This window comes from Aphelocoma coerulescens, chromosome 1A (genome assembly GCF_041296385.1).
Source record: "Aphelocoma coerulescens isolate FSJ_1873_10779 chromosome 1A, UR_Acoe_1.0, whole genome shotgun sequence".
NCBI classification, from domain to species: Eukaryota; Metazoa; Chordata; class Aves; order Passeriformes; family Corvidae; genus Aphelocoma; species Aphelocoma coerulescens.
The window spans coordinates 36,108,465-36,133,935 of NC_091014.1; the positions used below are offsets into that span (position 1 = coordinate 36,108,465).

The following is a 25,471-nucleotide window of genomic DNA, read 5'->3' on the forward strand; positions in this document are numbered from 1 at the left end:
ACACACTTCAGCACTAGTATAACTCAAAACCAGGTATTTTGTCTACACTTCCCTTTAAATACTTCTGTCTAAAGGTAATGTCTCTCTCCTTTAACATATCTACTCTCTCCCTGGCAGAAATCAAAATACATCTAACAAACTCAGAGCTACCTAAGATGTACCAGACTCATCTGTACCAGTACAGACAACACTATAAGCAAAGCTGGCACTTAGGGTGTTACAGTACCTCTGACTTACACGCCTCAAAATCAGACGTGCACAAAAACTCTGACAGAGTTGTCAGACAGCCAAGAAACCCAGGCAAACAAAGAAAAACAAAGAAAGAGGACACAGTTCATAAGTCAATTAACAGGTATCACAGAGAAATAATGGATGATGAGAGCTCTTGGCCAGGAAAACAAGAACATGCTGAATATGAATAATGTAGATAGACATAGCAAAATCAATGCACCCACATCACAGCAACATACCATCCTAAACAAAAATACTTCCCCTTTTAGCCATTAAGTTTTCCACTACAAAACTATCATTTTAGAGGAAAAATGAAAATTTTCATAGACACTGTTGCACATCTTCCCTTTCAGCAGAAACTTCATGACCAATTACAACTTAACAGAACAAGCCCAGAAGTCCGAGAGATAAAATACTTTGATTTGCTTCAGACAACTCCACTGGTAGGAAGCTACTGTAACATACAATTTCTGGACGAAGGGAACACTCTTCTAACATCATCAGTACTGGATAGCACAAATTCACTCACTCATTACATCATTTTCTGGGGACTGACCCTTTGGGCATTGCAGCCTTTCCAGCCTGTGTAGCACCCATCTGCTTCGAGTCACCATATGAAGTATCTGTAGTCAGTTATGATTTCTAGTGTCATCATATCTAGCTTTAATAAATTACCCTCTCTGAGGTAACATCTTGTCTTTCTTAAGTCCACAGATATTCCAGCTGAACAGGTGAAAGAGAGAACTAAACAGTGAAGTGCCAATGTAATGGGCTCTGCCAAATTATCCAGCATAACTTAAAGAGAAACGAAGCAACCAACCATTTTTATTTTCAGTAATATGCATACATAATTGCATACAAAATCAAAATGCAATCAAGTGTGTACAAATTTCAAACTGTTTTGTATAAAATTTTCAAATGAAGTAGTATTAAAACCTGAAGCCACACACAGAGAACCAAAAAATATGCTAGCCACCTATTTCCTCTACTTCATTTTAACTTGTTGGCATCATTTGGAAAGATAAAATGAGCTGTCAGCATAAATCACAAACACTTTTCACTGTGACAATCATAATGGTATCAGTCTCCCCAAAGCAGGAAACTAAGACAAGAGGTAATTAAAATATCAAAGTCAAGAAAATAACATTCTTTTGAATTTACTTAAAGAGATTACTACTCATAAATACCTGAGTTTGAAGTGGAGCTGGTTAAGTTGGCTGAGTTTTCTTTTTCTAGAGAAGCTGAAATTGACACTAAACATGGGTCTTAGTCTACAAGACAAGCGTTCATGTCAGTATAGCTGACAAACTGCACTACTGTATGCACTGAACTCTGATACTCATCCTGGCCAAAAACCTGTGGACAATGAACAAACCCTAATGCTTCATGTCTTTTTCTTAAACTCCTGTGTGTTCTAAGTTAGTGTCATTAAGAAATTAGAATTTTTTGGTAAAAGGTTAAAAGCAGTAAGTAATAAAAGTAACTTTTTGTTACAGTGCTGTGTTATGCTGACAATTCATACAGTAACATAAACACATATACCACAGCTGTCCTTAAGATAACTCGATAAAATAAAGCAACTGAGGTATTTGGTGAACAATGGCGTCGCCCCGAATACTGTTCTAGGTCATACTGCATCACTACAGCAGAATACCTTGAAAACTAACACATGGGTTTCATAAAATAATTATTATCTCAGTGTCAAAAGGTGCCACTGTAAAAAAAGTAAAACTTCACATGGCTGTTGTGACATAGTGAATTAAGACCTAACTCCCAGATATAAAGAACATAAATTTTCAGCATCATCAGTTTAAAATATTTAATTTTCAATTGGGATGGCAAGTCCTAAAATTTGGGCCACATCAATGGTAAGTGAAAGGATGCTGTGTGAAACCTACAATCACAATTTTTTTAAATGTACACTACAAGCTGTACAAAATACATCATTTTACAGAATAGTTTCTAGACAACAGGTAGGAGAGACTATGTCTTGCCCCAGAAATCCTTCCTCTTCTGAGCTCGTTCCAGTATCTGAGACGCTAGAGAACTAGACGCTGCCGAGCGAGCAGAAATCTGAGACAATCTGTCATCTGTGGGGAAAGCAGAAGGGAAAAAGTAAATAGGACGATTAAATATATATATATTCAAACACAGCTAACATATTTTGAATGTTTTTATGCCCTCTTTCACAATGGATGTTAAAATAGTAGCACAATACACTTCAATTCAATTACTTGGCAACCAACACGCTGAAGAACCACCTCACAAGGAAGCCTCTAGTATGTTAGTTAAGAGATTTACATGGCATCTCTTGAAAAACTCCAGAATAAGACCCCTGTATTCACCTGGGAATTGCCCAATTCTCCAAGTCATCTTGACCTTTACTCTCCTGTGTCAGCAGACCTCAGAAATTGTTCCTCTGCCACTGAAATCTATATAGACTAGACTCTGGTAATGACATATTCTTGAAAGCAACCCACTGCTTCAAGCACAGCAGACAACCTTAGAATAACTCAACTAAAATACCAGAACCCACGTTGCCAAAAAGAGCCCTTCTGTGCCACATCCAGCTAGGTTGCCAAATCCAGCTAGTGTGCCAAAAGCTGCTAAAAGGAACATGTTTTCCAAGAAAACAGAAGTTCACCACAAAGACAAGAAGAAGCAGGCTTTAGAAATACACTTTTGAAGGGTCTTCCTTTTGAATACAGGGTCCACTTCACACACAGTGTAATTCCTAAAATTAATCAGTCTTGACGTTGCTTGCCTAATAAACTACATTGTAATTCTTTAACAGCACCAAAATGTTGCTACAGGTCTGTCAAGATGCTCTCTATGAAAAATAACCTTAATTACACTCATTCTCCTGCAATGGAATCCAAACACCACCAGTATTCCGTCAGTGTTTGAATTAACTTTTCAGTAGAGTTTCTAAATTCTTAAAATACAGTGATCCTAATAGCCTGTAACAGGCTCACACACTATGTATAACAACTATATTCCCATGTATGACAAATTGCTAACTGCACTTCTGCAAATAAGACATGTCATTGGACTAACTCCCAGGTTTGTATGTATATGAACAAATATGGACATACAAAATATCTGTGAGCTGGCACATTTTGCCTGTTTCTGCAAGTTCATACATTACCACTCAGCTTATAGGGAAAAATAAAAAAGAAACAGCAGCTATAGCATTTAATCTGTGTGCAGCAAGCTGGTGGAAAGCTGCAGAGTACTACAGGATTTTGCATGTTTTATGTAGTTGCACTGAAGCTTGGCTGAGCCATCTGCACCACCCACATATTTTTCAGCCAACTGCAATGAGTAAAACAGAGAATCAGTCTGAACCTTGGTTAAAACCCAAGGAGGAAAGAAGCGCCAAGGGGTACAGAAACAAGCTTTGGGTTGTTCTGGGGTATAACTATAAATAAACCGCAATCAGATATAAACCTGCTCTGCCCATACTATGAGCTGAACCAAACACAGGTGATTGCAACTAGCACAGCACCACACCAGGCTCAGCCTCAGACACCACACTAAGAAAAAGTGTATAGCAGATACAGTGCCTTTGGTTGACTAATGCTACTGAAAGAGTTTATTTTTGTCTGCCCACAAAAAGGCCAAGAAGATGCAGCTGTGCAATGGCTGCTCTCCCAGACTAACTTTAAAATGAACATTCAAAAAGGCCAAAACAGCAATCAGAATGGCAGGATGCCATAAGCATCCCTAACACACTCAGCAGAGGACAGGTGGGAAAATTAAAGTCAGAGGGATCATTTTATGTTGCACATCTGGGGCTAAAGTCTCATGGGCAAAACCCTTATCTTAAAGTTTGTGGTACCTTTTAAGTTGCAACCAAAGCTACTCCAGCTGCAATATGGGCTGTGTGGCAGTTTCCTTTAGTTGCTATCAACACAAAGGCTTAAAAATGTGTGGGCAGGAAACAATTTTAGATATGGAACTAAGCAAGCTATAGTAATCATATCAAGAGCCACAATGGTCTATTAATTTTCAGCCACATTTAATGGTTTATTCATATTACCCTATACCTTCATATTCATACTTCAGATAACTAGGCTAAACATGTTCAAATTATTTTGATGAAAATACACTGTAATTATTCAGGCAAACACATAAACCACTATTACTTACTGCATTCAGAAAACTCTCACATTCATGCAAAAGTTAAAATTTATTTAGGTTACATACACAATATACAGTAATACTTTGGGACAAGAAATACCTTCATCATTACGGTTTCTTTCCCGAAGGGGCAACTGGAAAGTTTTCATTTTTGGATTGCCAAGATTCCCTAAGACAAAAAGCCAAAAGGCATAGTTTTGAATAATTTCAAAACAGACAAAGGAAAATATTTCATTTTAGAACATTTAAAAATATTGTAACATTATTTCCAAAACAAGAGTCTTATAAATAGCACACATAACAAAAATTCTACCAGGCTCCTTTACCTTAAGGATGCTCCACTGTATTCTTCTCGAGACACCGCTCTTTGGTACCTGCTGCAAGTTACTTAATGAACTGCACTCAAGGTGCAGAACTAGAGCCCAGCACCAATTCTAATCTTTCTGAGGAAATTCTCTGCATTTCACCTTTCCACTTAACGTGACAACTACTTGCTCCATTCTAGCATGGAAATACTACTTTTTAGCCAATCTCTATAATCAAAGGACCAAGAATTGTGGGACCTTAAGCGGCTATAGAAAGTCTTTCTGGAATGGAGACTAAGGGGACAAGGAGTCTTGTCTTTATCAAATTTACATCCCCAGTACACTTGAACATTGTTAAAAACTTTTGAAATGCTTCAGTACAAATCCCTCCTCAGCCAAGAAAAGGTTTTTCTCAATAGCCAATAAACCTTCTAGAGATAGCTTTTTTGTTTCCTTATCCTGCAGAAATAATTTTAAGGAGCTTATCTATCAGAAATCCACAGCTCTTGCAAAATAATACTACACCATAAAGGTCCCAGTTACACACTGCAGTCAGCAACTGCAGCTGGAAAAGTGTCACAGCATCCAGTTGCAGCTTAAATATCAACATTTAGAGTTGTTCATGCTAAACCAAATTATTCTCATGAGCAGTATTTATTAAAATTAGTAAGGCAAAATCAAGACAACAAACTACTGTAATAGAGTGATGTTAATGGAATCTGAAACAAAGGTGGGTGTTGTGCACATTTCCTCAGCAAGACTAACCAACCATATAATAGAAAAGCTTTTGTTTACAAACAGCACATTCTTTGTAGAAACTGTAAGGCAGCAAACTCAGCATCTCTTGGCCTGAGCACTGCACAGTAGTCATCTACATCCTGCATCACTCTAACACAAACTTAATAAATAAAACCCACCATTATGCTGGAATTCTGGATCCTTAAGAGTCCCTTGAATACGATGAGAGGGACTCCAGCAAGGCACAGAGCAGCTTTTTGCTGACGTCAGAACAGAAGTTGCAGAGGACTGCTCTTGCTGGGCTGAAACAAGAGGAACTTGCTCATCACCAACCCTGTTAGGAGGCCACTGATCCTGCCTAAGTGGCAGAGGATCCACAGTTCCCAGCCCAGCAGGTGGAGAGTTAAAGTGTGAAGTGGCTTCTATTTTCACATCAGGCTACAACACAATAGAAAGAAAAAAAAGGGAAGGATCAAAAAAAGCACAAAACCACAACATCTCATATACAGCCTTCCAGTACAGATCCTCACATATGCAGCAAATGTTGACTTTACACTGCTATACTTCTCATGAAAGTACTAAAAGAAAAAGTATTCCAAGCTTGTGAGACAGTGTAAAGAAAATCTGTTCCTAATAACAAGTGTTTAACACGGACTGAAAGTAATCTAATCAGGTCACACCAAGTGCTTATTTTCTGAAACTGTGATTTTTTAGATTTTACAACATAACCAACTTCTCATGCAATTGTGTCTGCTTCTATTACAGAACTTACTACAGAGGATGTATGCAGTTAAATGGTAGCTCTCTTCATACAGAGACCAAGCACAACTTGACAAAAAAACTATCAAAATTTTGAGGATAACAACTCCTAAATGTTTCTATTTTTCTTTTAGTAATTATGCAAGCTGCAAAGTAAAAGCAGCACAAAAGTAAAGGAAAGGTAGAGTGAAACTATTATGGCACACTAACCTATGTTTTACATAAGCACCCAACCTCTCCCTCTTCAATTTCCTCCAACTCAAGCAATGTGGAGTTGTGTCACGGTGATGTCAATGGCTACAATAAGGGGAAATCCCACTGGCAACCTTTTTATTTTTCTGTAAACAGATCCCACACATTTAGCAAAAAAAAAAAAGTGAAGTACATCTAATCTCACTCCAGTAGCGTCAACTCCTTTGACACCCCAAAAGAACTATTTATTCAGACACGCCCTTTTTAGCCACAGACATTGACAATTTTAAGACAGCAAATAACAACTCAAGGAAAAGGTTTCTTAAATGAATTATTATCATTATTACTTAAAAAGCACATTCCTACAATTCATAATGGTAAGTCTGTTCTCTGGCTCACCTGGAAGGACCTTTTTTTTGAAGGGTTTGTTGCTAAATTTCGCTTTCTCTGAGGTGAAGATGAAGACCTGAATTTAGGAGCAGACACTAGAACAGTACCTCCTATTGTATTGGAAAAGATGAAAGATGCCTTATTACATTAAATAACCTAATAAATTAATTCAATTATGTATTCTTTTCTTTAGTTCTTGAAAGACTGCTTTGCATTTAGAAGTCTTTTTACCAACAGCTGGGGTATTGCGATCATGACGAGTCCTCAGAGTTCCTCCAAGAGCTCTCGGCTTTGGAGTAGGATACCTGTTGCCTCTCCCTGAGGATACAGAAGAATCTGACACAGCTGCAGATGTGTTCAATACTAAGGCATTTTCACTGAAAAAAAAAAAGAGTAATGATTAAAGGATTAGCTAAGGAAGGACTCAGGAGTCTTGCACTCAAGCTTTCTGCTTCTAATCCATTCCTACAATGAAGCCTAAGGCAAGACAGTTAAGGCCTTAACACCCCAACAGCCTGTAGCTAAAACATCTGCTTGCAAAGGAGAGTCCTGGATTCCAGCCCTTAAGCTTTAGTTTCTGTATTTTAAAGAGTCTCAAGCTATAAATCCAGGCTCCCTCTGTCCCAACAAACCCTGAATGTATGCAGTACGTGAATGCACTATACAGAGGCTCAACAAGAGGGCTGCAACACTTTGAACCCGGAAAAACTTTGAACATGGTTGCTGCCTTAGAGGTGGGAGTGTGGGTTTGACATTCTTCAGTCAATGTGGTGGAACTGAAGCCAAATATACCACATTTATGCAAACACTATAGCCCCCAGGTCATTAAATATACATCATAATGTGATACATACATATATCATACATTATATATGTAATATACATCAGCACTATCACTCCAGTCTTCTGCCTCCAGGTGCATTTCAAAAGGAGGTGGCAGCACACCCACGCTACAGAGGAACTTGATCCTGTCAGTGCATGATAGACACATCTAGGCAAAGAATTCCTCATTTCTAGCACTCAAGAAGGTGTGACATGCAAGCATTAAGCTGCTCTGCGTGGCTGAGTCCAGCACACATCCCAGAACACACAGAACCCCACTGCAAGACAACAGAAAATTGACAATGTCAGAGAAATCTATGAACTAGATAATCTCTAGAATTAAATAGAAACTTAGGAAGGTTTCCAGACGATGGTTTTGAAAGCATGCATTTAATATCTGTTGGAGTCTAACATCTCAATTTTTCTTTGCTTGGGTTTGCATACACAATATTATCCCCAGTGGAGACAATTACAGTTTCTTACCTTTCATTAGTGCTGCAACACCAAAGACAAAATGCAATGAGGAATAGAAAACATGTAGCTGACATGGTTACGAAGGTCAAAACTATTCAGAATTAAATGTCTATCAAAGTTAAATATTGTTCTACAAAAAAAGGTATGCAAAATTTGTACAGTAAAAAGCCAGAGACTTCTGAAACTAGATACAATTTGGATCTCTCAAATACAGTACTATGCACATACTGAGCTGATCTCTCATTATTTGTAAATACCCCTCCACATTTTTCCCACCCGCGCTTAGTAACACAATCACCAGTGATTACTGGATATTAGTTATTTTTCTCACCTAAGTCCTTTGTCTTAATTTTTTTAAGAAAAACAGACGCCTAAGTACAATATTAGCACGTATCCTGCCCTGTCAATCCTACACTGTCAACCTGAAGCAAATTGTGGGTTTTAATTTTCACTAAACTTGGCTGCTGTGTAATGAACAGTTCTAAGAGGCTCATACTGCAAATGTCATCGTTTTGGAGAAAAAAGATTAGAATCATTCATGAGTCTACAAACCTCTGTATTGCAAGTTAGAAATGCAGTATTTTTAATGATAGATTCACTTCCATCAAACAGATCAATGTCTTAAACCTTCTCATTCCTTATCATACTGTTGAAAACAGAGGTACTGCCACACCGATTCATACTCTTAAATAAATCTGATTTAAAAACAAAAACTATTTAACCTACCAATTTCTGACCTGTTAGAGGAAATATACACACACATACATCTAGACATCCAAAAAAAAGTTCAGTTTTACCCTTCAGCTTTCTTATCTTGTTTAGCATTCTTATTTTCTTCTAGTTGCTGGGTCATGACTGCAGCCTGTTCATCTGGCTTTTCTTCCTCTTTCTCTTCTGTTGATTGTTGATTTTCCCTTTCAGTACCTTCTTGTTCATCCCAAACTAAACGTCTTTTGACTGGAACAGTTAAAGCATTTGACATGTCTTTCTTTGTGCTGTCCTGATGTGGTTGTTGTCTGGAGCCAGGTTGCTGTAGCACTTCAGGGCTTGGTGCAGCCTCTTTTTCAGAAACACTGGGTAAGAAAAAACACAGTGTTTTGTATTACTGATTTGCACAATATACATGTCTATATAGAACACATTCATCCAGTTCAGTTCTTTGCAAGAAGTACAGCTCAGACATTAAAAAGTGCTACAGTTGAGATGATGAATGGTTAAACTGCCACTGAAGTTTTAACTGATGCTTAAGCACATCCCATTTTCAAACCAGATTTTATGGAAACTCTTTCTATGTTACCATTTCCAAAAATGAAATGTAAATTAGGGCTGTATTTTCAATTTAAACAACAAGTTAGATTATGAGAAGTGCTCAAAAAAACCTATTTCCATACAAGGGACTGTCTGATGGCATAATTTTGAAAGTCAAGCAGTCTAGGAAAATCCACTTCAGGCACAACTTTTGAAAGTCTTAAACTCTCAACTACTTACAGAAATCAGTGCAAATTAGCCCAGTGCATAGAAATTAGATCAGTAAGAGGATCTGTATTTCACAGAAGAAAACAATCCAGTAAACCAAAAAATTTACACTGTATTTAGTATCACATATTATGGTGTAACAAATAGTATTTTACATGTCATCACCAAACCCTTATTAGAGCTACTCATGCAAAAAGTGCAGATCTGTCACACACACCTAAGAAAGGATGGCACATACAGCAGTGTACAGAGGACTACACAGGCATCCAGGGCACTGGTTTTAAATATCAGATCACCTTCTACTAACACATTAATTCTGAATTTTCCTAGCAAGGGATTTAGTATCTGCCAGTTCTGACAGCCTTCAAAGAAAAGAGAAAATGGATGCACACCTTTCCAGTTCCTAAGTCTTCACCTCTGAACTAAGCAGACTCAACCACAAGATTACGTAATCCTGACAAGAACATCGGTAACATCCAAGTAGGCAAAACATATTTCATATCATTCCAGTGGAAAGGACATTACTTCAGTATGACTCAGTGCGAAATTCTTCTGGACTTGATGAGACTAAGGTTGCCACACTAAATATGCATTTGTGGAGAGTTATAAAGGAGTAACTTCCTCTACTTTTAGAAGAGTGGACTGTGCCTTGTTTTCAATTTGAGCACTTATCAACTGACATATCTGTGAAAAGGTAAACTCCCTCATCTGTTCCAGACAGCCCAGGTTGGAAGGGTCCTCAAAAGACCAACCAGTCCAACCCTCCAGGAGGAAAGGAAGCCTAGATGATTACTGAGCACCCTGTTCAATTGTATCTTGAATGCAGTCAGACATTCAAGATCATGCAGCTAGGCTAAGCCTATATTCAGCATTTTGCTCAGTTTCAAAGCCACAAAGTAACAGGCAGGAATGATGACCTTACCCTGCAAGATCTAGTGCTCTGATGTTGTTGCTGATTCCTTCTTCTGAACTGGAAGTTGAGGACACATCCCAAAGGCTGTTATTATCAGACAGGATCTGATTGAAATGGTATCGGGAGAAGTGTGTTCCCTCTACTCGTTGCCTGTAAGCCTTCGCTCTTTCTCGAAGCTCTCTCACCTACACATCAAGGTTTCATAAGTTGCACATCTGTTTAAATTTCACTATTAGGCTACTATAAATATTTGCATTAGCTACTGGCAGCTAGAAGAGAAAGGCAAGTTTACTCATAATACAGGGCCAGCCACAGCACAAACATTGCATGCCACAGTAAATGTAAGAAGAGCAAAGCAAAAATAATATATTCAGGAAGCATATATTCAGTAAGCATGTTTGAGCCATGAAGCCAAAGCGAAACTGTCAATTATTCATTCCATGAGCACAAAAATTTATGCAGCAACTGTGAATAAGTTTAGTGCTGGATTCTAGTTTTTCCATCAGCGCTCAGACACAGTGCTCCAAACACTGAAACAGGAACTTGGATGCAACCAACCTCCATATACCACATGGAATTTAGGGTGTTTTGAGATGCCTAAAGGGAAGAATACAGAGTTATTTTTAAATTTCTTATTTTTCCTCTCAACACTCAAGGGTGATATTGTTATTATCACCCTTGTAACTTTACTTCAGTCTAAGTAAGAGATTAAATACTAAAAACCTGTCAACATAGCTCTATGCTGCCTCCCTGAGATTCAATAAAAAGCTCTCAAACAAGTACAGTCAGCACTGGCATTCCACCAGTTTCTTGCCAAGATTGAGGAAATGAACTTAGATTTCTAAACATCAACACACAAAAATACATTCCCCACTAATTTATGATTCAAATCAACAGATCTACATGCATGTGGTAACACTGAATTTGTATGCTGCAAACACCGCAACTGTCTGTAGCTACATAGTATTAGTGAAAAGTAAAGATTAATACAAGAGCTCTGCGTGCTATTGTATGCAAGACATAGCATCAAAACTATTCCTTCTAGGCTATCAGTAACTGTAAGAATGAGATACAAAACTGCTCAGCTGTCAGTTTTACTCCGAAAGAATAAAAGTGATAACCCCCCTCTTCAAGGAGGGTTACACCATCATTTTTACAGTTAAGACCATTTAAACACTTGCTATCTTGTGTCCTTCATCCAAACACAATTAAAGTGAAAGGAGAAAAAGCAAAACCAAGAAGTTTACATTTAAATTATTAAAAATAACTTTGTGATATCATGTGAATTCTGACTTACTAAAAAATGGTCCACAGGAAATAAGTATTTTATCAAAGAGCAGGAAAGTAATACTGACATTTCCTCTACCACATTTTCATAGCTTTTCTTTTTTATTCTTCCTTCATGATAGATTTCAAATCATTCCTCCTGCAAGGAACAGAGTTAGTGGGCTAAATTCAGCTAATCCCACTAAAAGTAACTGGATGCAGCAAATGGATATCCAGCTAACATCCCACAATTTGACCCACTAAACTTCCAAAGAATAGTCCATTAAAAATATATGCTTGTCGTTTTCAAAGGAGAATTTAAAGTTTGATGTGCAAGTGATTTACTGGATTACTCACTTTAACTAGAGGAATAAAAAATTAATTATAATAGCCAGAACAGAAGGAACATAAATCCAGAGCAACAGGGTACTGCAGGGGGAGGAAGAATACTAAGTCTCCAGTGAATTGTGAAGAAGTACAAAGGACAACCATCTCCTTCAGCAACTCAGCAGGCAGCATTAACTCAGCAGGACATAGGCCCTAGAGTCCTACTGCGATTATGAATTGCCCACATTAATTTTTCAAAAGCATAATTGGAAGAGGTTTTTTTCGTTTGATTGCTGAAAAGCACCCTTAATAATCAATTGCAGAGAAGCAGTCTACAAGTAATCACTATGGCTAAGGTCACACCAGGATTCCATTATGGCATTTGCCTCTTTGGACTCAGAACTTCAGAAAGTCTGCTTTGGACACAAAGTCACCCACGTGCAGTCCCAACTAAGGGAGAAACAAGACTGGTTCAGTTGGAGTTTATCATCTAATCACTTACACTAAGCAAGAAACGTTCTGTAGGCACCTTTCATAGGGGTGAGTCTCAACAACCCACCAGATGCAGAGGTTAGATACACTTTTGAGGAACATTTCTCTTCATTAGTATGAGAAAAGATATGGAATCATGTGGAAACTAGGACTGTTGGGCAGCCTATACTGTGAATGGCCAAAGTACCTCTGTTACTTTACAACAAAATGCACTTGGCACTCTTTTTCAAGTTATGCATAATTGCATTAATATGCTGTTAACATTTCTCAAATGTCTGGATTCTATTTTATCTCACTATGAACGAAATATGTTATTCAGTCCTACATGTTACAGAATCATAGAATACCCCAAGGTGGAAGGGCACCACAGGGATTATCAAAGTCCAACTCTCGGTCCTGCACAGGACACTCCAAGAGTCACACCATGTGCCTGAGAGCACCAACCAAATGCTTCTTGAACTCTGACATGTTTCGTGCTGTGGCCACTTCCCTGGGGAGCCTGTTCTATTGCCCAAACACCCTCTGGGTGAAGAACCTTTTCCTGATATCCAACCTGAACCTCCCCTGACACAACTTCAGGCCATTCCCTTGGGTCCTGTCACTGGTCACCACAGAGAACAGATCAGTGTCTGCCCCTCTGTTTCCCCTTGTGAGGAAGCTGTAGATGTAAGGTCTCCCCTCAGTCTCCTTTCCTCCAGGCTGAGCAGACCAAGCAACCTCAGCTGCTCCTCATATGGCTTCCCCTCAAGGCCCTTCACCATCTTTGTTGCCCTCCTTTGGACATTCTCCAACAGCTTTATACCCTTCTTATATTGTGGCACCCAAAACTGCCCCCAGCACTCGAGGTGCTGGGGTCCCAGTGCAGAGCAGAGCGGGACAATCCCCTCCCTTGCCCAGCTGGTGATGCTGTGCCTGATGCACCCCAGGACACAGCAGGCCCTCCTGGCTGCCAGGGCACTGCTGACTCATGTTCAATTTTGCCTTGACCAGGACCCCCTGGTCCCAAGGCACTGCTCTCCAGGCATCTCATTTCCCAGTCTGTATGCACATGAATTCCTCGTCTTGCTTTAATTGCACACATGGCTTTGGCTTTACCCATTAAACTGTCCTCATCTCAACTCACGAGTTTTGTCAATTTTACCCTTCTGGTTTTCTCCCCCACCCCACTGTGGGGGAGTGAACAACGGTTATGTGGGGCACAATTTTCTCCTGGGGTTAAAACACAACATATATTCACACACATGTGATTTGAAGTCTAACAGAGGCAGGAGAAATTCAGGTAATTGCAATTTTAAGTCCCTTCTATATGAACTCCTACTAGGATCTAATGTAGGTATGCACACATGAAAATGTGTATGTAATCAAAGCACACTCACACTCATGATCCATAAAGTATGTTATTACAGTCTTAAAATAAATTTGGCTCTTCCACCTACCAGAATTCTTCACTTAGAAGGTCTCAAAAAACATAGTAATTCTTTTTTTTTTTTTAATTCTTCATGCCTACTGCCACAGAACTTCTTCCTAGTTTCCTGCAATTCCCTTTTCAGCAAAAAAATCTCTGTGGAAAAGTCTGATGCACCCAAAACACATCTTAACAGTGTGGGAAATCCTTTGTTTTCATACACTCTAATTAAATGCTACATGTAAAATTGAACATCCATCCTCTACTTGCAGTCTCCTCATTCTTTCCCTCAACTGTACTGCAGTGACTCCTCCTAGCTGACTGTGCCACAAACACACTATATCCCAAGGCAATGCATCTTTAGCTGCCCACCTTTTAGTTGCCTACCAGCCAATTACTCTTGAAGCTGAGCACTGCTCCTTATTGGCTTGAATGTTTCACAATGCAACATCAACAAATTCAAGTATTATATGCCACAAAAATGACATAATACTCTACAAAAGCATTCAATATACCATTCAGGCTGCATGCCATAGTTCACAACATTGTGCAACCTTAGTTACAGTAAATCTAAAGCATATATCAATGCATATAAAAATTAAAATATTGCTTCTTTTCAGTCCTCTAACATCCCCTTGAGGCTGTTTACACAGAATGAATTATCTCATGCATGCATACACAAAATCTGATTATGAATCATCTCATACTTTCATATACTTTAAATATTGATACCTATTTCTTATTACTTTGTATGTATTCTATAAATATTTCTTTTTGCTAAAAGGAAAATTACTTGCTAGATTAAATCTAGCAAGAAAACACAGAACTGAAAGCTACCAGGCTACTCCTGCAATTCTCAGAGAACCTTACTTTCAAATTCTCAAAGCCCAGCACCCCAAAACCATGGTCCACATCACCGTGGACCCAACTGATGAGGAAACTCACATTTCCAAGTATTTGCCACACAGGTAGCAGCACAGTGTCTCACAAAGGCTCCCTCTATGAGCTGGGAGAAGATTAAGTCAAGTCAGTGAAATCAGAGCTGCAGAGCAAGCTCTAGCACTTTCTTAGCACACTATTAATGGTTTTGATTTCCTTGACTAACTCAGGAAATCACAATAATGCTACAAAATGTTGTGGTCTTGACGCTACTCAGCCTTTTCACGGTTCTGTCAAATGACTTCCTATACAATATAATATGGATTGCAGTTTCGGAATGAACTACAAGAAAATACACAGATTGACTGAAACTTGCCAGAAAAATTCTCAATTTTATGTTGTGTATGACTGAATCCAGCTGACTGCTTTGAATGGATTCAGCATGGTAAGCTAACAAACGGAGCCTGACTATCAAGCCAACCTAGGCTGATACATACATTGTCCTTTTCCTTTTTATTCCCTTGGAATCTCCTATCATTCAACTCTGTATTTTGAACACTTGTGCTTGTTAAAACTGGGCTGAACATCAAGAATAAGATTACCTGTCACAAGAGACTCTGTTCTGAATGATCCTGATTGTAGGGGAAACAAAACTTCTCCCTCACTTTGGGTGTGACATTAATACATTTTTTCAGTCTCACCATCCCTTTTTTTTTTCTGTGTTTTTCTGACTTGTCAGAATCTAACTGTCTTTGTATACTCACCTTTGGGAGCTTGAGTCATTAGCATTACAATCTCAGAACTGTATCTTATAAATACCACAATTCAAAGTTTTTTCATCTAAAAATCAAAATACAAAGCATACTCAGGCTTCAGATTTTCTAAGAATACTCACCTGGTTGTGAGCTTTACTCTTAATACGAGACCAAACTCCATCTTTGTAGTAATACTGGGTTGGAGACAAAAATTTTGACCTATATTCAGTGTTCATCTTCCTAAGAAATCAAGAATGAGGAGAGAAAAACAGAGTTAAGTTTGATATCCAGAATACTGTTTAAGAGCCCTTTTAAAGTTACATCAAGAAGCATAAATATACCTGCACCTAAATGCCAGTGAGATGCAAAAAACACATGCACAAACAACAGCTCAAACCAACACAACTAGGAATGTTGTGAAAAATACTCATTCTCAGCTGGTAGTCCTTCAAGTAGTTAAGTAGTTTCTCCTGTTGTTTTTTCATTGCAACACTTCCACCAGAAGCTTTTGCCCTGACAAGCCAATCAGCAGAACATAATACACACATCAGCCTCAATTACTTCAATGCAAAGTATGGGACCTTGATTTAAGTCACTGATGAAGGTACATTTAAGTAAAAATGCCTGGTTTGGCATTAACGTGTCTGAGACATTTCCTTCTATGAACTCCACTTTAAAGGCGCTCTGCATATGGGTGGGGTGAGCTGCCGGGGCTAGAAACATCTGACTGCCAGAACACTGGTCAGTATAATTCATCTATGTCCTACTGGCTTTGATCTTCAAAAGACCTCAGTACTTGAAAAGATGGGTTCATTCTTCCCTTCTGCCACACACATACAAACAGAAAAATTAACATCATCTAACCTATAGCAGGCAGTAAGTAGTACTTCGAGTCCTTAAGCACTCAACTGTGGATGTATCAGCTTAAATCTAAAGACATTTTTGGATTTAATCATGCTTCAGAACATTACCAACTTAATTCTAATATATTCAGCACTGGGTGAAAAAGCCCTGTTTTTCAATCCTTCTTCAAAAATAGGTCATAAAAGCCTAAAGTCAGAGAATAAAATGAACCTCATAAAAACAAAAATACCAAAGTCAAAAAACCCTTTATACTCAAAATTTCTTTCAATACATCCCCTTCTTTAAAACTGACAGAATTCCTTTGCTTTTGGTTGCAAAACTAATGGATTAGCATAAAAACCACAACACTGCTATCCCAGTCAGTCAGCTGCAAAAGCAGGCCATGCAACACAGCATGCAAGTAACAATCCTGTCTGCATACTGAGAACTTGCACATTTTGACAGCTATTTGCCCAGTGATTTTTTAAGAAAATTTTGTCTTGTGCTACTACACTGAAGGCATAAGAGGCAGAAATTTGCCCTTAGATGAAAAGAGCCCAGCAAATTATCAAGAATTTTGCACAGTACTCACTGCAAAATTGACTACAATCTACTGCAAAGAGTATGAAAAACAAAATAGTTAAAGGTTTTAGCTATACTATATCCACTCACTTTTCCACATAGCAATTTTATTTCATAGAATTTTGGGTGATCATTTTGTAATCAATTCTCAACATCCAACAGCATTCAGACTCAGGTAAGTCTCCTCTCCCATCTTGCTGGGGCATACATTAAGCACAAACACAGGAGAGATGGATTAATCTAAGCATTTTAAAGCCTACTTCCTGGCTTTTATTTCTCTTGACATATCTCACATGTATGAAATGGAAATATGAGTTCAATTCCTGCAATGTAGGCATGTGGCAGAAAAAAAAAAGGTAATTCAATAGCACTCAATAACATACAATGTCATTTTGTTTCCATGCTTCTCAGATTACTCTACATGGGACAGATTTCTTTACTTCCCTCTACCTCATGTGTTTGCTTTTGTTACTCAGGCACAGACCAGAATAAGCAGACATCAAGTACAATCACCACAACTTTAAGGTGTGGAGTAAGCACAGTAGATAGAGCAGTTCGAAAAGTGACTATGACTTCCAAAGCACTTGCTGAAAGTTTAGCTGCATCACTGCACTGATTTTATTTCATTCATGTTAAATTGACTAATACTACTATTACTGCATCACAAGGTTCAACTGAACAGAGTGGTTACAAAGCTGCCACTGCCCAGAGAAGAGGATGGAAATTAATACCAGGTTTAGACGTACCCACAAGAAGCTCAATCTCAGCGCTGCAAGGGGCATTTGCCCCTGCAACTGCAGCATGCTGTGGTTCAAGGTCCATAGTCCATCATTCTAAATACTAGGCTGCTGCACACCTATTCACTAGTCTAGGTTTTCCTATTTTATACATACCCACGACTTGTATGTAAAGTGAGGGGCTTTGGACTGATATGCTGCTTATTATTTTGTTTAGGATGTTTCTGTTCTGATTTCCCTTGTTTTGTTGCATCTTCTGCTGGTTTTTGAAACGGTTCTTCCCTCTTACTCTAAGGCAAAGATAATTTTAAAAATACCACATTAGCTAACAATCTGAAAACCCTCATATTTCTTTTGACATCAAGCTCTGGCAAATAATTAATTTTATTTTAGTGTTAGCTGTTTTGAATATTTAATGCAAACAAGAACACCACATTCTTTTGTTAACACAAAAATAAACTAGTAAAATGCCAAAGTTAAGACTGAGTGCAACATTCTGTTGGTTAGATGATCCATTTTGTCCACTTTACAAAATATATTTAACGTGAAACACAGAAATAAAATAATACAATACCTGTGCATTCTAACCTGAGTCCAAAAGGTAAATTTTTAAAATTTTTATTCTGTTTCATAAATGTTTAGATTTATTTGCTTGGGTTTAAAACCAAAGATTTTGTTTTTCCTGATTATTTTAATCTTTTGGAAATCCAGCGCTTGACTTCTGATTCTGCTAGAGATCTTCACCAATACTGTTCAAATTCACTTTAAAAAAAAAAAAAAAAAAGCCCACCAAAATCCCCCAAAACTTTTCCAAGATATTCATCAGAGAAGAGGTATTAGTATAAACAACCAGATTTTTAGACACCGTCACAAAAATTCCCTTCTTATGACTTCTCTTACTTCATTTATTAGCTGTTCTCAAAAAACAACCTGAAATTCCAATACTTAAACCAGACAAATGCTCCCTGAAAGCCTCAGGCTTTTCAAGCTTTCTTCATATCTACTTAAAGAGGCAAAAGTGGACATAAAATTTCTCATCCCCACATGGGATTTAAAGAACTGGGCAGATCTGAGTTTTAAATGATAAAAGCTCCAAGCCAACAATCCCCTCAGAAGCACCAATGGCTTAAACTAAGCCAAGGCACAGCATGTTAAGTACACCTTTTGCTCAGCAGAGGTCCTAATGAACACCTTGCCTGACAATGGCCCTTTCTGGTCTATCAGCAACAGAGATGGGTAGTGAGGAGACTTAGATTACTGGGAGCATCACACAGCTGGTACAACCCAGCCCAGAAGATTCCTAAAAAAAACAGAATGACAGTTTTATGGAACAGGTCCTAAGGGAGCTGACTCAGAAAGGCAAAAAAGGAAGATGTATGCCCAGTGGAAGCAAAGTCAGGTGACGTGGAAAGAACACAGAGATACTGTTTGCCACTGTAGGGAGAAAATTCACTATCTCTGATTTATGACATTCAAAAAGTTCCAGACCTCCCACCTAGCCCTACTGCACACCAAGACACAACACTGGTACCAATGAGAGTATAAATCAGAGATTTACACTGCAGAAACTATTCTAATGACTAAAAACAAAGTGTCAATTGGGAACAAAAATAAATAAATAAAACCACTTCAAAACTCAGAAATTTAAAACTTTAAACTGAAAAATTGCACTATAGAGACCACAGAACCCCCAAAGAGCAGAGCTGTACAGTATTATTTTCAGTCTTTTACAGCAAAACCACTACTGAGTCCAGTGTCACCAGCAACACTAAATAATTTCAACCTAAACCCACCCCCTTATAGAATAGATCAAAACTGCAGAAGTACTACTAAAGCTTTTCTTTCAGGGAAGTATTTACTTGTTCACACACCAGCAATTCTTTCTCTTCTGAACCACCTCTCTCTTGTGGACTCTTAAGAGGAGACCCTTTGGAATTTCTCTCATAAGCAGTTTCAGAAGTAATTGCAGGAGATTTAACCGGAGGTACAGACTTCTTCGTGTTGCAAATAAGCTGTGTGGGAGGGAGAAAACAAAACAAAACAAAACAAAAAGTGTGATTTGTTTACCTTAAGGCTAAATTTTCAAAATCTGATAATTTATTCACACAAACACATCACATATGAACAGAGTGACAGTCATCTGTACGAATACAGCATGTGGAGACAAATGAACTTCTAGGAGAAATTCAAGAGAAATTTAAATACATTTAGAAGTGACCAAGCCAGACACAGTTAAATCTGATGATCAAGCACTGTTCTTACTGAAGTTTACTATGAGAAGTTTTGTTTGGTTGGTTACTTTTTGTTAACTTTCAGAGCTGTATGGAGGATCATGGTTTTTTAAAGGCATGCCATAAAACTTCCATATGAGTCCTCAGTACATGTCCTGTCCATAAGTAAGAGAAAACTGCCCTCAGTTTTACAGCTGGATGCTTAGAATTTGGGAAAATGAAAATCCACTCTTTTTCAACTAATGTAGTATTATAAACCGAGGTCGAGAATTTGCCTAACGTGGTCAAGTATTATCTCCTCATGGGGTTCCAAATTTCAAGACTGCCATCCGTGAGAAGCATGCATTTTCCATAGATTTGCTGTGAGAATTTAGGTCTGACTTATAACCTAACTTGGATAACTTTGATATTTTCACAGAATCTCTTCAAAGAAAAGGGACTGTCAGTATTAAGGTATATTCTCAGTCATATCAATGGTGAAGAACATCAATTTGTTAATATGTGTAACTTTTATCATTACATTTTCCCTAAGTCCTACTTATCCACGACGTATAGAGCCTACAGACTTATTCTCACTGCTTCTTACTCTGTATAAGCTGTGAAAAAAAAGTCTTTCTTCTGAAAAAAGCACAATGTTCACAAGCATTAATAAGGAAATTATCAAACTGATTGCACACAGAATCAAACAGAATTCTCTTTGACTTTTTCCATAAGGTGACTTTCTGGGACCTGCCTCTTCCTCAAAAGGTCCTTTGGCTTCTCTATACTACTGTCACGAATTTCAGTGAGTTTTCATTGCATAAGCGGCTGCTGGGAAACATCCTGCAGTACATCCACCTGCTTGGTACTCCAACAGAAAAATACAGGATAGTGATTATCTTAGTTAACAACATTTATTGCCTCTGAAAGCTGATACTGAACAAATCTGCCACCTGAGGATAAAAAGAGCACACCATCTCTAGTAATCCCACTAACACATATGCTTCTAGTGAAGAAATAGAAGACAAATGCAGAAGTGCCTATTTTACACTGTAGAATGACCAAAAAACTGATCCTAGGTCCTGATCCCAGCAACAGTTAGTTAATTGAAAACATAAAGCAGTCTCCCACTCAGTTACTCTTTGAGGTCTTGCTAGAAATAGCAGCATTTTCAACCCTACAAAGGCCAAACACTCATGAGATGTATTAAAATGTCACAAGAGTATCTTAAAATCAGAAGACTCCACTTTAAATACAAGCTGCTGTCATGAAAGAATAAAATACTAGAGAGACACACTTTATGGCTTAGAAGTGTATGTGCACAGAGATGGAGACTGAGAATAGGAAACTGGGGCAACACAAGTAAATTAATGCAAACAGAAGAACATAGTCCTGTTAGAAAGAATGAAATGCAAGGCCTAAGGAGAACAAATTATTAAGTCTGACGACAATACAGAATCACATGAAAACAAATCCAATTATACTACACTTTTGTAAAGGGAGAGAGAAAAAAAAAATCATGCAACAATATTAAAGTTTGTCATTCCCCCACCAAAAGAAAAAAAAGGAAATATTTTTGAAAGGAAAACTTTGCTGATACATAAAAAAAAGTATTAATTTGCTTTTTGGATTTTATAAAGTTACCTGTTCAGCTGCAAGTATCGGTGACTTTTCATGAGGACTCTTCCAGACAAATTGGCTTCGATATTCAGAGTTTCTGGGGAAAGTTTTTAAAGGCGGAATATATATGTCTGCTTTCCTCTGAAGGGCTCTGTGAAACTGACAAGGTAAAAAAAAAAAAAAAAAAGAAAAATAGCAATGATTGTTCCCTTTCCTACAATGTTTTGCTAGTCAGCCATCTTTCAACACACACCTTCAAACCAATGGTTTGGGTTTTTGTTTCAAGAACAAAATGAATGCAAAGTACGTTTTCTCATTATAGTCAACAACCCCAAAAAGTCTATATATTAAATTGGCTAAATCTTTGTTTAATTGAAATCAGCAGTGATGACACATGAAGAGCAAATTCCTATTGAATTAAGTAGCACCAAAATCTGATCTCAAACATACTGTTCTCCCAACAAAGAAGCTACAGCAGAGTATCAAAATACAAAACTAAGGAAAGAGTTCAACAAGAGAGTCTGAGCATCTGTGCGAAATTACTGTTAGTAATTTTTAAACTGGTCAATTAAAAAAAAAAACCTATTCCCTTACCCCATTACCCATTTTTTCTGGTTGCTTTTTTGGAGATGAAAATGTTTCATTTTGATTTGGTGGAGCTTCAGAGGGTGATTTCATCATGTTGTTCTCTGCAAGGGCAAGAGCTGTTTCACCACTAGAATCTACCACATGTGATTGAACTTTTGGGGGGAGTCTGGGTCCTTCTGGTGTTTCAAGTTTTTCCTGATTCACATTATTGTTGTTGTGGTCAGTGTGCAACTCTGCATCTTCAGTTTCCAGTGGGTCACTCAAATCACAATCTGCTGTCCATTCAAGGGACTTCGAAATCTGTGGATTATGGTAAGGTACCCTTCTCTTGGAAATGAATTTTGGTTCTCTCGTGATTCCTGAGAAAAAGCCGTATTAGATTTTAAAAAAACATTCACTGAAGACATAATATCACTTTATAACAAGAATAAACTGAAAGTTTATCATACGACTGATTACTAGAAAGCATGGTTTTAGTATCTTGGAGCAGTGACAGACTATGAATTATGAGCATGGCTGTGAAATTCTGTGTTCTTTCCTATGTGCAAATGATTTTCCTTCCACTGAACAGACAGGAACATGGTGCTCCAGAACCATGTTGGATTAAACCCTATAAAGCAAAAACGTCCACAGGACAATCCTGTGCAAACTGATTCTGGGAGCTAAACAACAAGAAAACTAGCAGAGCCAGTGAAAAGAACATGGTTCACACAGATACAGAATAACCAACCTGTGGGGACAAAGTACCCTACAAGCACTTCTCATCACCCATGCACAACACACCTTGCTCAACAGGTTCCCTCTGATTGTGACAGATCACTATCCACCTGCAATTTAAGACCATCTCAGATAACATTTTGCAGTATGAACACAAAAACATTTCCAAAAATAGAAAAATATTTTGTAACAAAAGCAGCTATCAAGTTATTTCAAGAATTGCTGGGCTTTACACAGGCAGGTGAAAACAAAATTACCCCATCATTTCAAGAAGAGTATTGAACAACTGAACACATTTGAAGAGGGAAATCATAATTCACTTCAAAATGCTCAACTGCAATGGAAAGATTAGTGAAAGCCCATAACTGGCTGAAAAAAGTATCTTCCATGAGAGGGACACTCCCATCCCATGAAGAAGCAATGTAGAAAGCAAGAACAACCTATGGTGAAAGGTATATAGAATGTCCATATGTCTGACTACACATAAAGGATAGGAAAATCATTACAGTGGTAAAGCACTGGAAAAGCAGCCAAAGGGCACTCCAAGCACCTGCAGCTGTCAACTTTTTGCTGAAATGCTCCAAGTGATTCCTAAAATTGCCAATTATGTGATTCAACAGGAAGAACCGTAAGTAAATTATCAGTAACAATCTGCAAATCCTATGAGGTACCAAGAGTGACATTTGAAGATGTAGGTGCTTAAATGGCCAGAAAAGAGGTGGGAGTGAAAATTAACACAAATATGTAGAGAAACTACAGCAAGCATACACAAAACCACCATTACAATGTGAGAAAGAGGAGAAGCTGCTGCATTGCTAACTCATGAGTTTATTGCAAGGCTTGTAAAATTTGCAGTTTAGTTTGACTGGAAAATAAGCATAGGTTGCCATTTTGAAAAGAAGTTAACATGCTTAGATGTTTAAGTATTTCAGAATTAGTGACAATTATAGTACTCAATAAGAGGTACCCATACACAGACCCATGTGCTAGGGAAAACAAGGATAAAAAGAGATGTATTTTGAAGTAATGGAAGAAAGCAGTAATAAATATAAAAAGTAAAATCTTTAGCAAGATTAAATTATTTATTTAAATGTCTAGCACCTTGACTAAAAAAAAAAAAATCCATATTGCCGGTAGTCAGTTCTTAATTACAAGGCCATAATTTACAACACTTAGTATTGTAGGAATGAATACATTGTACTCTAATTACATAGATTGAATACTGCAGCTGCAGTGAACAGCACTAAATTTTTTTAATCTGCCTTGTGCCACTACAATAATTACTATTTTTTACCACTCCTTTTCAAAGTACTGCAGTTGTCGTCCCTCTTCAGCTTACTCTTCTTCCTCAACTCCTTACAGTCCTTTCAATCCAAATGCTATTTCCTTTTTCTTCCCCGCATTTCCCTGCCACGATAACGTCTACAATCCTTAAATCCTACACTACAGTACCACAAGGTTTTCAATTTAGTGGTTGACCTTCTCTTTTAGTTAGCTGTACCTGTTAGGTTCATAAAGATTTTACTTTATCAAACTTTGCCCCAAGTTAGTCTCCCCTTAAAAACAGAATTTTATTTACTATTTCCATACATCACAGATAACCCAATACCACCCTCTACACACTTTATATGGGTTAACACTGCACCTGCATTTCATGTTCGGATCTTGGCATATGCTGCATGTCAGAACTACTTTTTTTCCAAGGTTTATATAAATAGCACTAACTGAAAATAAAGTTTCAGTGTAGCTATAAAGAATATAGAGTTCAAAAACACATTCTAGATTATGACCAAGACTATACTTTTAATTACAAAAAGCACAAACCGTAAACACCAACAGTTCACTGTGGCCATGCACTCATTGCCGCAAACCTTTGCGGGCCTTGGCTGCAACCAAGGGGGCACTTTTCAGGGGCACTTACCAAACTGGTCCGACCGAAGTCCTGCCCACAAGGATTTCTGCTGTGGGGACGGGCTACCAAACTCTGGGCTTCTCCATTTGAAGTTTCTCTTGTATTCACTCAGTCCCTACAGCAAACAGAGAGGAGTCTGTCAAGCCACCTGTGCATATCCTGCTTCACTGCTCCTGCGGTAACAGATCTCCGAGGAGGGAAAAACACCAACACGCTGCTGCAGGATGAGCTAAGCTGGCAGGTTGCTCTGCATCTTCCAAACCCACCCCCATCGGAGAACAAAAAGTACTGCTGAGAAAACGTGGAAGCATTTCACGCACCAAAAAACAATATAAAATTTAAAAAAAAAAAACAAAACCAAAAACATGTATCTTATGTCTTCAAGTGAATGGTTTCAAGAACAAACACAGCCTGGACCCGCTGTCACCCGCACAACTAACCTCTTTCTGTCTTTATTTGCGGGTGCTGCAGCGCAGGGGCCTCCCCTTTCCCGCTACCCCAGGACCGGCCGCAGCCCCACTCCTGCCGCCCCCTGGGCCCGGGGCCGGCCCGCCGGACCCCGCTCCCGTCCAGCTCACCTTGAACCGCACGGGCATGGTGAAGCCGCGGCCACCGCAGCGCCGGGCCCGGGCCCGCCACCGGCCCGCCTCCCCTCGGCTCGCGGGGCGCCTGCGCGGCGGCCGCCTAAGGCGGGC

At 38.5% G+C, this 25,471-nt stretch overlaps 1 protein-coding gene across 2 annotated transcripts; it reads right to left on the reverse strand.

Moving 5' to 3' along the window:
* Nucleotides 1–1,027: 1,027 nt before the first annotated feature.
* On the reverse strand, nucleotides 1,028–25,471 carry MDM1 (Mdm1 nuclear protein). Of its 2 annotated transcripts, XM_068998724.1 has the most exons (15): nucleotides 25,355–25,471; nucleotides 24,786–24,891; nucleotides 22,154–22,506; nucleotides 21,584–21,718; nucleotides 19,601–19,741; nucleotides 17,886–18,019; nucleotides 15,708–15,807; nucleotides 11,002–11,040; nucleotides 10,453–10,628; nucleotides 8,852–9,127; nucleotides 6,990–7,135; nucleotides 6,768–6,868; nucleotides 5,597–5,855; nucleotides 4,475–4,543; nucleotides 1,028–2,321 (listed from the first exon to the last, which is right to left on the reverse strand). In XM_068998724.1, the coding sequence occupies exons 1-15, from the start codon at nucleotides 25,370–25,372 to the stop codon at nucleotides 2,215–2,217; spliced, it is 2,160 nt and encodes a 719-aa protein (XP_068854825.1). In that variant the 5' UTR covers nucleotides 25,373–25,471; the 3' UTR covers nucleotides 1,028–2,214. The 2 variants fall into 2 exon arrangements, with proteins under 2 accessions (XP_068854825.1, XP_068854829.1); XM_068998728.1 differs by lacking the exon at nucleotides 11,002–11,040 and having other exon boundaries at nucleotides 25,355–25,470.